Source organism: Gavialis gangeticus, unplaced genomic scaffold, assembly GCF_001723915.1.
Source record: "Gavialis gangeticus isolate Ggan-Ray unplaced genomic scaffold, GavGan_comp1, whole genome shotgun sequence".
NCBI classification, from domain to species: Eukaryota; Metazoa; Chordata; order Crocodylia; family Gavialidae; genus Gavialis; species Gavialis gangeticus.
In genome coordinates this window covers 16,780,364-16,793,391 of record NW_017728996.1, presented here as the reverse complement: position 1 = coordinate 16,793,391, position 13,028 = coordinate 16,780,364, and the positions used below count along the sequence as shown (strand labels likewise).

The following is a 13,028-nucleotide window of genomic DNA, read 5'->3' as shown; positions in this document are numbered from 1 at the left end:
GGGGCCCCCCCCCCCCCCAGTTTGGATAGCAACCCAGGCACTCAGTCACTCTCCCAGCAATGGCTGCAACCTGGGTGTGTGTTGTGCTTCCCTTCAAGAACTCGGCTCTGTTTGAATGGGAGCACGGCAGCATCGTTCCAGGAATCTTTCACCAGCAAAGCTGTGTAAACTCAGTTAATATCAGGTTTGGTTTTGTGCACTGGCGAGTAAATTGAAAGCTGACATTGTTCTCACACTATGTAAACTGAGTGTCGCTGGGAGCTTTAGACCTTATCATCCACGGTCCTGGCAGGCTGTTGAGTTGAAGGAGCTTTATTGAATACACTGAACGAGTCGAGTTGCTGATGTGGATGACTGACATGGCTGGCTGGCATCAGGCATGATTCAGGTAGAGGACAACCCTGCCCCACACCTTCCCATGACATGTCTGCCTTGATCCCATTTTTCCCAGCCCTTGCTCTATCATGGCTGTGCCAGTCCAACCCTCTCCTTAACTATCCTGTCCATCTCCTGTTCGCAGTAGTCACGGGACTTGCTTCTCTGCTCTGTCAATGCGCCTGAGTCGAAGCCCTTTCCTCCCGTCCCATCCACTATTGCAGGCTAAGGCCCCTTCACAGCTGTGCCAGTGCACATTCATCCTTAGCTGCAGTGCCCCTTGCTAACTTTACCCCCCGCTTAGTTTATTACAAATTTCCCTTCAGTTTCCATAAAAAATCCTAAACACCTGAAATGATTTTTTTGTTCATTTTATTGGAAAAGCCTGAGCATTTTTGGTTTACCTCAACCTGAAAAATACACACATTTGTCTGAATTCGGAGGCTCTTTGAGCAGCACTTGCAAACAGGACGTGTTGTGGGGTATTTTATTCTCTCTCCACCTCCCCCTGAATTCTCCCCCCACCCTCTCCAGCACTGTATTGTGGATCGGACTCCTTGGTGCTTCAGAAAAATCACTGATTGATTGTTCTTCCTACCAGGCTCTTCCCTGTGAAGTCACCAAGAAGGTGTTAGCTAGTGGCTGGCTTGCACTCAGGCATACACATGGGCTTGTGAGGAGGGAACATGCCTGAGAAGTGTTTTGCGTGGGAGATTTGCTCTCCCCCTATCATGCTGTTAATTGTGTTGCTTCTCTCTTTGTCCTTTTCACAGAAAGTACGGATAACTTTGTCTCAAGTAAGTGCCTTCCTGTCCTTTGCTTTGTCGCTTGCGTTTCCTCCTGAATTCCAAGGAACTTGGAGATGACGTAGCAGGGATAACATCAGCCTTGTAGGCTGGGTTATCCCAGATGCCCTAGTAAGAGCTAGCTAGGGTCTCTGCAAGATGCAGCCTTCTGTATGGGATCTCAAGTGCATGGGGGAAGGCTCTTGTGTGCTGCATGATTCGTACAGCTGGTGTGTGTCTGTACACGACCAGGGCAGGGTCTGAAGAAGGGTCTGCACCAATGGAGGGGAGGTAGGTGTGCTAGCACCATAGTGACTTGCTAACAGGCCAGGAAGGTGCTTGATCAGTGTGTCTTTAAGCCATCATTGATCCAGTTGGAGTTTGGGGTGCTGCAGGACATTGGAGGAGGTGTGGCATTGGCTGAAAGAGAAAAGGAAAAGCAGCCTTGGTGGAGCCCCATATTTGCGGCTGTTGAATAACATATGAAGTGATGGGTCTCAGACGTGTTCCTAACAGAGAAGGTACTCGCAGTGCCTTGAGCACTGATTTCAGCACCTTGCTTGCAGTCTGAGCAGAGAGTACAGCAGTGATTTGGTCCTTGTTATTTGACTTCAGGTCAGGGGTGTGTGTGTGTGTGTGTGTAGGCTGAACTCCTTTGGCCTGGGCTGTACCTGTTTTGTTCTTGGGAGACTTCAGTCTCCTGGGTTTTTTGGTGTCAGCATTTTAAATTCCTTTAATTTCAGAAAGGACCCTTCAAAGTTATTGTTTATTTGTTTTTAATTTTGCAGGATCTGGTCTTGCAGCTATTTGTATTTCAGGGGTACTTGAGTTGTTAGCTTGTCCTGAGTGCTGGGAGGCACGTGGGTGGAACAAGGATCCTCATCTCTCAACGTTTGGGATTTTTCTCATTAGCTCTGCTGAAGTGGCACTGTTTGATTAGTAACTGGGGGCTGTGTGTTCGATGCAGGGTTATGTAGGAGTTTAGGAGAGATCTGTTAGCTCATCTGCAGGCAGAATTATAGTCCCCGTGAGACTTGAATTCAGGACCTTTGAAATAGGAGGGTGACTTCAACCCCTAGTCGAAGCCGTTCTTGCTGTGTGTAGAGCACACGAGGCTGGGAGGCTCTGGTGCCCATCACGTTCCAGAGATGCAAACTGAACATTTTTCTTTCCTCTTTTGGTTCCAGTTGGTACCTATGAAGTGAGCCCCACCCCGCCTATCACTGTGACCCACAAACCAGAGGAGGATACTTTTGGGGTAAGCATTATCTGCTTTTCTGTAGGGGAATCCTTTGCTACTGATTTCTCGCTCCCTCGATGTTGGCTGTTTTCACAGACATTGCTACTACAGTGAGATATTTGTAAGTCAAATTTCTCCCTTGATAATCCTGACTAGTCAGACATCACAAGGTGTAGGGTAGATAGGGTTGGATAGGCAGGGATATTGGTGTGAGCCATATGCACCTCCTGATTGTAAAAAATATGGCTGCAAATGCATTGAAATCAGGTCTCCCATTAGCGGTTTCCAGCAGAAATCCTCTGAGAACAGTGGGGGAAAATAATGAAAAAACTCCAGATAATTGATTTGGTTCATACCGTAGTAGAACATTTAAGTTCATCCTGCGCTTGGGGCTCGGGTTCAGCATGTTTCATTTTCACCATCTCTCTTGCTCCATTCAGTGATATCTCACTAGGGCTTGATGAAATTAGCTAACCACCCCCCAAAAATATACCCTCCCTCCAAAAAAAAACCCAAACAAGGCAGGGTTTGCAAAGCCTCAAAATGTCATATTTCACAGACTCCAGATATAGAAAAAAATGCTGTGTGCAATATTGTGGGAAAAGAATAGCATTTCATAGAGCTGCCTTAATTTGGGGAGAATTTTGGAATCTTAAACACCAGCCAATATTTACAAATTCCAGTTTGGTCTGAAATTTCACCCAGCTCTAATTCTCAGCAGACTGGAAAGAGCTGCTGATGCTGGGATTTGATTGTTTAATAAGAGTGAGAAAGAGAAATGTGGAAAATACACAGGGGAATTCCCGTGGTAAAAGGTAACATTTGGTAAAACAATATAACATTTAAAAATCAAAATTGCAAGTGTATTCAAGGCTGGAAAAAAAAAGGAAAACAACACTGAGCTATGAAAAGGTGAATATCTTTGTGTTAAATGGCATGTTTCTTTGTAAGGGTGTGTGTAAGAGGTAGGCTAGGGCCTGGACCAGTTGAACCACTGGGCAAATGAAAGTGAAAGGGAGTCCTACAAGTTGTTTGTTTCGAGTGGTACAATGAAAGTGTCATTTGTGAATATGTGCAGAAATAAATATTTGTTGGAGCTTTGGATGAATTAATTGGACTTTTTTAAGCCAGGGAGATTTTCTTTTCTGTATTTGACCTTATATATATTTCTGTATAAGGTCTTTGGGCACTGTTGTAACATAAAGACTTATTCCTACTGCTGATACCATGACTACTAATAAATAACCAAGGAGCTGCTAGGGTCTTCAAGAAAACAGAACACCTGGAAACGGTTCTCCCTCCTTTCCTCTCTTCTCTTTCGTGTGTTTTCTCTTCCCTCATTCTTTCTTCTGAGGGGTGTTTGGATGGAAACAGGATTGCTATTTCTAAAGAATTCCTCTGTTCCTATCGCTTGTACTTCATCTCAGGTCAGTATCCCCTTGCGATTGTGGCATCCCAAGCTTGTTAAGATGTCACAAGTAGAGGGTTGTGACTTGTGTGTGGCGAAGGAAAAAGCAGAGCACTAAACAGTACTAAGGAGCAGAGGCCTTTTTCCGCGCAGGTGGACTTCATGAGACGCACGGCAGATGTGATACGGGAGGACAATTTTGGCTGATGCCGTTTCAAAGTTGCACTGAAGCCATTTACGTTCCAGCGTGCTTGTCTTCACTGCAAGCGCCCACGTTGCGTCGGCAGTGTAAACGTACAGAAGGGGGACCCGAGCTGGGGGATTTCTATTTTCCACATTTCAACTGGTTTTGACACCACACGTTCCATGGGCCTGACTCTCTGCTTTGTCCCTTGCAGGTCTCCATAGCAGTCGGGCTTGCAGCCTTTGCTTGTGTCCTCTTGGTGGTCCTCTTTATTATGATCAACAAGTATGGCCGACGGTCCAAGTTTGGGATGAAAGGTACGTGCGGTTGCGTGTCTCCAGAAGGAGGCACCGTCAAGGAATGCTGGGGTCTGTGCTGCATACTGAAAGGTTTTGAGCTGTATTTCTGCAGGAGGCTGTATCTACTAATCAATGCCAACACCATAGTCCTTTCAAAGGGGAAAGTTGCTGGTACCTCTTGTATTTGTTGCCTGCATCTAGACAGCAGAAGAGATTGCTTTTTTACTTACTAATTTGTTAGTTTGGGCTGTTCCTGCCTCTTGGGACATTGGTGTGCGTGTTTGTGTGTGTGAATGGGTTTTAATGGTTTTTCTTTCAGTTGGTACAAGCGCACTAATCCATTGCTTGGAAGGGGGTTTAGGTCCCATGGACTGCCCCTGCATAATGGCTGTTACGTGGAGAAGCGCAAATGCCTGCATGAAGCTTTTCTTGTGGGCCTGACAATAAATGGTGTTCAGCTGCACAGGGGCGAGGGGGTGAGTGCACTGGGAGGGGGAGTTGAAAAGTCACATAATCCCCTCATTTGTATGTTGGGCAATGACTGACAGAAAGGAAGCAGTAGATTCTGAGCCTCTTGGTCTAGGATGGAAAGATGCTGGGCGGTGGGAAGGTATTTGCTGAGAGCAACATGTGGAGCAAATTGCAGCAGGTTGCATGGGTTTTTCTGCTGCTTCCCCGATAAAATGTTTTGCTTGCTGCCTCTTCTGCTTCATGTCCATCCTCTTGGGAACTGTCTCAAGCCAGCTCGGTAGTGCTTAGCCAATAAGACGACAATGATTGCCATATGGCGCCATTCTCTCAGTTCTCCCCAACAGCGTGGTCGGTTCTCTGTAGGATCGTGGAGCTCATGCCAAGAGAAGCTGAATCACAGACAGAGTGCTGTCTGTTTCTCATGACTCCTTTTGGTGCTTCTCTCCAGGCTCAGAGGGGCAGTGATGCCTAGCAAAGGCTGCCGGGACAGCTTTCACGTAACAGTGGTTGCTAACCTCCATGATTGTTAATAGATACAGGCACTGGACAGCCAGACATCTGGTCTCTGGTTGACACGAGCCTTTTCAAAGACTGCTGAATGGCAGCTGGTTTCTCAGCGCTGCTGGGGGCTGCGTTCTCAGAACAGGTTGACAGGTTTGGGGGCATTGCTTGTGCTTGCCCAGAGTTGTGTTTGCTTTGCAAAGACATTTCTGAGTGGGTCCAGATGGGATTCTGGCGAGTTTCCCTTGTGCATCTTATGGAGATGGAAGACGGGACTTTAATTAAATAGCAAATCTACTACACTAACTTAGCAATATTTAGTCCATATGTCCATTGATGGGAACCATCTGGTAGGTTGTCCAGACTAGTGGGTGGAGCAGGGGAATGGAAGTCATGATTCCTGGGATCTATTCCCATCTCTTCCACTGACTCACTTAGTGTCTGTAGGCAAGTAGCTACCTTAACCGTTCTCTCCGCTTGAGTTTCCCCATCTGTGCAATCTGGATGGAGTTTACTCACCTCCTACTGAGGTTCGTAAGTGAGTTCTGATGGCAGGGTTTACAAGTGTAAAATGTCAATAGGTAAAGGAAAAATGAGGAAATCCTCCTCCCTCCCACCCCAAGCATGAGAAATGAGGGAAGAGGAATGTATTATACACGTAGGTGACTTCTTGGGTAGATGCATACACGTTAAGAGATCCAGGCAACCCTACGTCACCCCCTTGGGTTCCCCACAAGCTGACATGTACCATGAAAATCCTCCACTCCAACTTATATACTACCTAGATGGTACAAACTTGTAACAAGAAAGCCTGGATTTTCTTGTCTTACACTGCTGTGCCAACTTACCGTTACTCTGATGGTAAATCATAGAAATCAGTGTCCCAAGGTGGACTTAATTTTTTAGAAATTATTAGCAAAGTGTTATCAGTAAAGTGGCTGGCAAATGACTCTGCTTTGATTAAATGGGTTTGGAATATATGTGGGTTCCTGAATTGTGAACGTGATCCCAGTTCATTGATTTATCCCAGCACAAGCCTCCAAGGCACCACAGTGTTAAGTGTAGGCATATATGCCACGTGGAGTCGGTAGGGCAGTGCCAGAGGGTTTGGTACAGGAGTGAAGAAGAGTGTTTTTACATCCGTACATTCCCACTGAGCAGAACTTTCCATTGATACAGTGGCTCCTGCAGTTTTCTTGGGGGCTTCTGTGGCACCACTTTACTGCCACAATGCAAGTTTGTTTGACTGTCCTCACTAAAAGCTCCACCCTTGTATCTCTTCCTCATCCCCCCATTCAGCTCTGTGCCCAGGTCTCCCGGTTCCCTTTTCTTTGCTTTCTTCTCTTCATGTTATTCCTAGTGACTTTATCTGTTTGTACAGCTTCAGTTTTCACCTCTTTGCTGATGACTCTCGCATCTACTTGACCTGCTCTCCTAAAATGCTAGTTTGTGCCCAGGTTGTATCCTGCTTTGATTACTGCAACCACCTTCCCTGTTCTCTCCTCCCTGATAATGCATCTCTCTCCTTCTGTCCATCTGATGCTCCTCACTGCTTAAATGCTTTTTCTTTCCCATCAGTCAGAGCCCATCACCCCCACTTCCCTCTAGGGCTCCCATCTTGCCCTTACAGCCCCTCAGACACTGCATACAGCTCAAACAGCATGACTTGGGTGAGGACGGCATGCATGAGTTGTTTCCTGACCATATTCTCCGGTTATCCTCTGCGAAGGAGGCCGTCTTCACTGTGTTCTCCCAGCTTTGCCTTCTTCCAGGATGTCCCCTGCTTGGGGAGGGTGGCTCTCTCCCACTGTGCTAAGCCACCTCTCTTTCTTCATTCACATCTCTCCTCAGATCTTTCTCATGAGCTCTTGACCTGTGCCCAAGACCATCCTCACTGCAGGGTCACCCTACAGTTGAAGACTTATTGAAAACCAAACCACAAATCCCCTTGGAGCTTGCTGCCCCCCCGGATGATTTGCAGTTGAGTTCTCAGGCAGGAGCTGTATCCGGTGTAGCATTGGGCATATTGTGGGTGATTCAGAATAATATAGAAAAAATTGAAAGGCCTGGGTTGGGGGGCTGGGGATCAGCCCCTGAATCAGGAGTTTTTTGCAGCCAGTTGATGCATTGCCACTTGCTGTTGAAATCCCAGCTTGGCAGGATTGAAAGAGCAGGTTTTTCCTGTTGTTTTTGTCATGGTCACAGAACATTGTGTGCTCACGTTGGATGCATTGCCCAGAGCACCGTGTAAGCCTCTGTAAATTTGTCTCTTCCTCCTCCTCTGCTGTGTTACTCCCATGAGAGTTTTAATGTATAAAGACTTTGAGGTGGAGGGGCACTTTGGGGAATGACGAGGAGGGGGGAGAGGAGGATGTGCCAGACTGCTTGTGCTCTGAGGCTATGCAGCCAGGAATGATGCATTCCCCTGACCCTGGCCCGGCTGACCCTGACTTTGTGCATGGGGCCAGAGACTGCAGTAAAGGCGGTTTATTGTGGACTTCTGGTTTATGGAACAATGCTGTCTCTCCAGATATTCTTGTTAATCCTCAACAGCCACCTCAGAAAGAGCAGAGTGGGCTGACAAGACCCGGGGAGGGCTTGCACAGCCAGTGGGGATGTGTGTGGCTGCAGCTTGGGAACATGGGTTTTGTGCCCTTGCTTTTCTTTGTTCTGTTGGGCCTGTGTTGTGTGGCCTAAGTGTTCAAGTGGCAGCTGAGGGAGGGCTCCATAAGGAGCCAGCTTGGCCCCAAGAGAGATGCAAGTGTCTTGCCTTGCTCTGTCCTGGTCCCCCTGGCTGCAGAAGTGGCAGTGGCAGGCTGCAGCCTGAGCAGCCTCCTTTGCTGAAGAGCCCATCACCGTGACACAGAGCCGTTGAGCATGCCTGTCTCGAGGGTCTTGGAGACCGTGCTGCTTCTGTGCCCAGGTTCACCTCCCTTGCCTCCTCCTTGCTGACTGTCAGAGCTGAAGCAGTTGCAGCCCTTTCTTCCTCCAGGTCTCTGCAGCAGTGTCCTGGCAGAGCCATGGCTTGGGTTATGGTCCAACTATTGATCTACCCTGCGAAAAAAGCTGTGCAGTGCTTGTTCTGCCAGCTGAACAGTAGTGGAGCTGATGGGGAGGAAGTTGCAGAGGGCCCTGGTGAAGTGGGTTATAACGCACTGCGTTCCTTGTTCTTCACCATTGTTCTGGTGAGCGTGTGGAATTTGGCTGCGTGCCATCCTCATTGACTTTCTCCACTACCTCCGGAGGGGGCCCCTCATTAATATTGGATGGCGAATGCTGTCCTGCCTTGCAGGGCCTGCCTCCTTGTAGATTTGCTTCGTGCAAACAGTAGAGAAAAATGTGGCTCGGTAGCCTGTTGGGGACTGATGGAGCAGTAGAATGTAAAAACCCGGAGTCGAGGGAGATGAAGTGGAAATTGGAAAACAAAGGGCCCTTTCTGAAATGTAGGGTTAGCCGCAGAAAATGGAGCGAGAAAATGGGCAATGGCAACACGCAAGCAGTGGGGATCCAAGTCAAAGGCACAGTCTGCATGAACTTGCTCCAGTCTGATGTGGACCTTTTTTATGCATAGGTGAGTGATTGTGCAACCGGAAGTTATCTAGTGGTTAGAACAGGGGAGTCCTGGCTCCTGGTTTTTACCCCTTTGCTCTTGGGAGTCGGAGTTAGAGGTTAGTGCGGGCAACCTAAATGTAAGAATTCCTTGGTTCTGTTCTCAGGTCTTCCAGTGACTTGCTTTGTAAGCTTGAAACAGCTCCTTTGCTTCTCCGTACCACTGTTTCTACTTATATGCTGACAATTTATACCCCATCTTGATATTGCAACTTTATGGGAAATCTAGAAACCCCAGTCTTGCCAAAGTGTAAGTGTAATCATAATGTGTAATCAAAGTGTAATCATAATGTGGGGAGAAAGTTCATAAACTAATAATAAAGCTACACAAAAGTTAAGGCACCTAACAAGGTATATTCAGGTGCTAATGAAGACTCCAAGGGTAAAGGGATCCAGTTGATATAGTATGCTTTGATTTTTTTGAAAGCTTTTGACAAGGTCCCTCAACAATGGCTCTTAAAGAAACTAAGCTGCCATATAGAGGGGAAAGCCCTTCTATGTAATGACAACTGGTTGAAAGATAAGAAACAGTGGGTTGGACTAACTGGTTGTTTCTTAGAGTGAAGGCAAGTAAACAGTGGGATCTCCCAGGGATCTGGCAGCTGCATTGTTTAATATGTTCCTGAATGATCTGGGAAAAGGTCTAAATAGTGAAATAGCAAAAGGCAGTTTCCAGTTAATATGATAATAATAATATTATTTCAGGTAAGATCCAGAACGGATGGTAAAGAGTTACAGGAAGATCTCAGAAAAGTGATTAAGCGGGCAAGAGAGGGGCAAATGAAATTTTGCATTGATAAGTGCACAGTAATGCACATGGGGAAAGACTAATCCTAACTTTGCATACATACTGATAGGCTCTGAATTAGCTGCTACCACCTAGGAAAGAGGTCAAAGAATCCTTATAGGCAGTTTTCTAAAAATATAATTTCAATGTTCAACAGTGGTACAAAAGGCAAATAACTGTTTTAAAAAGTGAAAACAAAACAGAAGGCATCATGGTGCTCGTGTACGAAGCCAAAGTGTGCTCATGTCTTGACTACTGTGTGCACTTCTGGATTCTGTGCCTCAAAAAAGGGATGTCATAGAACTGGCAGTGGTACGATGGAAAGCAACAATGGCGATCAGGGTAGGAAGAGTTTTCGTACAAGAAGAGACAAAGAGGGTTAGGACTCTTCAGCTTGGAAAAGAGATGATGGGGAGAGATGTAATAGAGGCCTACAAAATTGTGAATGGTGCAGAAAAAGTTGAATAGGGAACTGTTATTTCCTGTATCTTGGGTAACACCCAAAGAAGGGATCAGGCATCAGGCATCAGGCTTAAAACAGACACCAGAAAATACTTCCTTACACGGCACATGATTTACATGTGGAACTCAAGGCTTGAGGACACTGTGGACGCCAATTCTAACTATATCTATCTTCAAAAGAGATTAGACAATTTTATGGGCACTTGTTCCACCAGAGGCTGCTAAACATAGCAGTCAGGGTTGTAACATGTGGCTCCTCGTCAAACCTATGACTGATGATGATGGGGAGGATCTGTCTGGGGGATCACTCTGTACACATCCTCTTTCTTGCACTCTTCAAAGCATCTGCTGTTTGCTGCCATCAAAGACCGGAAAGTAAGTTAGACAGACAGTTGATCTGATCTGTTATAGCAAATCATACATTCTTAGATAGGTGGAGCACAAAATGTGTGCTGTCCTCATATGAATCTTTTCTATTTCATTCATGAGGTCTTTGAGTCTGGGGCTTTGTGCTCAGACTGTTCTGCAGTACCCACTCTTGTTGCTTCTCTTGTTGCTTCACACATAATAATTCTTGTTTCCAAGAGAATGACAGGACTGGGAGGGGAGGTGAAAAATGATAGGGAAAACCAGAATGAAGTGTACTTGTTGCTTTGCTTGGCTGAATCTATCTTCTTGCCTCAGCTATAAACCATTTAGGTTTTTCAGAAACCAGGCTCAGCATCTGAGATGTGGGTGAGGGATGACCAGACTTTGGCCTAGTTTCTGAGAACGTACTTTGATTTGCTTGCTTGGTTATTTATTTAATGATTTCTGGATCCCTGACTTGACAGAAAACACAGAAGGGAAGAAGGTGGAAAAAAAGAATAGTAAATAAATGCTGCCCATGATTTCTGGTGGCTTTATAAGAATCCCATTGCTATCAATTCATTTGGTATTTGCTTTAATAGCCCTGATCAGGGCTCTGGTTCTGCTGATGTGCACATGGATGTCAAAAGTACTTGCAGAGCTGTTCCATTGTAATTTAGCATTAGTTAATAGATGCTTAAACTAAAGTGGTTGCCTATTTGATTATGATTGGGGGTTATTAACATTTTTTTCCATAAACAGATGGTAACTGGCCTCAGAGTCGATTGCAGAGCAAAGCCAGGGTTCTGATTTCAAGGGGAGCAGCTTGTGCAAAGATATCTTGGATTCATGGGCTTTTTTAAAATTTATTTTGTTTGTCTCCTTTCCTCCTTGGAGTGTAATTATCTCCTCTGTTTAATGAGATAAAAAATATTGAAATGACATAGCCTGGCTCTCAAATTAGATGAAATCCTGACCCCCCTTGACTTGCCCAGGTTTAGCTCTGATGGCGAGTTTTGTGTTTTTCATTGCTCTACAGGAACGATACGGTACAAGAAAGTACACAAAGTAAACTTTGTGCCAGTCAGTCAGTAGGGAACTGGACCCAATTCCTTTCTCTTTTGTCCTCCTTGCACTCAGTTAAGTGGCAGGGGGGTATTTCCTGTCATCAAGGCCATACAGAAGATGACCAAGAAGAATAAGAATGAGTAAAAGGCAACAGGCTTCTGCTGCCATCCCAGGGCTCAGCTCTTTAATGGCTCGAGCACCTGAAGTACTAAACTCCTTCAGTGAAGTCAGTGAGAGCTGGAGGTGCTCAGCATGGTGCAAGGTAAAGACCTCTTTCCTCATTTGGTTTTTAAGCCCCTTGGTTCATATCTGTCGCTCCATTCCATTTAGTTTCACCTGCCTAGAAGGCAGGGATTGCAAGGCGGTGCTGTTTTGCTGGGGCTCCTTGCTCGAAGTGCTTTGGCGCCCACTGCAAAAGTGCAGTTTATATTATTTGTATTTATTTATGATTTCAGCCTCGTAAAAGCTGCCAGTCTCCATCTGGAGGCCCCTGCCACCCATTAAAAAAACAACCCAGAGCCATAAAGGCAATGGCAAAGCAAACCTCTTGTGTAATTTCTTACAGCCTTGCTCCTTGGGGAGTCTCCAGAGATGGATCTTATGTTCCCTATGGCAGTATTTCTCTACGGGGACCCATTTGTTTCCGGTTTCACGGGTGGAACAATTCCAGTGTCACAGAGCGTTGTGCTATGTTAGTTCTTCTTACCCGGATTTATGTACCGGGTCCTGACAGAAAGGTGCAGACCCCATTTCACTTCCAGCGTTTTTCTGTGTCTGGTAACAGCCGACTCGCTTCCTATTATAATCAAGAGCTACCAGATTCGGTGGCATCAGGCCACATAAACAAGGCGGCTGAGCAAGTTCTTCCCAAGCTCTGGGCGGTGCTGTGTTAGGCAGAACTATTGTGCTTGGAGGAGCCGAGGATCGTTCTTTGGAAAGGAACAAAGAGACGAGTTAAATAGTCTGTTGAACTGCTTGGAGGAATGTTCAGCTGGAGATTAGTAATTGCTTAGCTCCAAAAGGGAAATACCTTTAAAGAAGAATTAATAGATTGCTTAGTAAAAATGTGCTCGGAAATGCACCTACCAGAGATTATCAAACCCCGTCTTGAATTACTTGCACACAAACATGAAAGTGCATTTAAGAGAAATGCTAAGAACAGCTTGAGAAATGGCAGATAAGTAGTTTAATCTGGCCTGAGACTCCCCGGCTTCCATTAAGTTCCTTTAGCTTTTCCTTCTGTATCAAGCCCGAGAATCCTTCTTTTACCTCTGTTCCTCCCGTGTGCATTCGGCTGTTTTCATTATTCTCGGGGGTTTCTGACCCATAGCACGCCTCAGCCCCATTAAGGGGATGATGAAGGAAAGGGCTGTACAACAGAGGTTGGGTAGTGAAAAGCCACGTCACGCAATTCATATGCCGCTCTTCCGGCTGGTGAGTCCTGCGAACAGTTTGCAAGTCGCACTGGTGACCTCTAAAGTTCTTTGCAGA

The 13,028-nt window shown here is 46.0% G+C and overlaps 1 protein-coding gene across 4 annotated transcripts in view; it reads left to right on the top strand.

The window, feature by feature from the left end:
• The window catches only part of NTRK3 (neurotrophic receptor tyrosine kinase 3), a 306,856-nt gene that overhangs the window by 88,185 nt on the left and 205,643 nt on the right, over window positions 1-13,028 (top strand). For 3 of the 4 annotated variants that reach the window (XM_019504055.1, XM_019504059.1, XM_019504057.1), the window contains exons 8-10: window positions 1,149-1,172; window positions 2,348-2,418; window positions 4,207-4,309. In XM_019504055.1, coding sequence (XP_019359600.1) covers window positions 1,149-1,172; window positions 2,348-2,418; window positions 4,207-4,309 — 198 coding nt within the window. The remainder of the gene's footprint in view (window positions 1-1,148; window positions 1,173-2,347; window positions 2,419-4,206; window positions 4,310-13,028) is intronic. The other variant, XM_019504056.1, reaches the window with a different exon arrangement.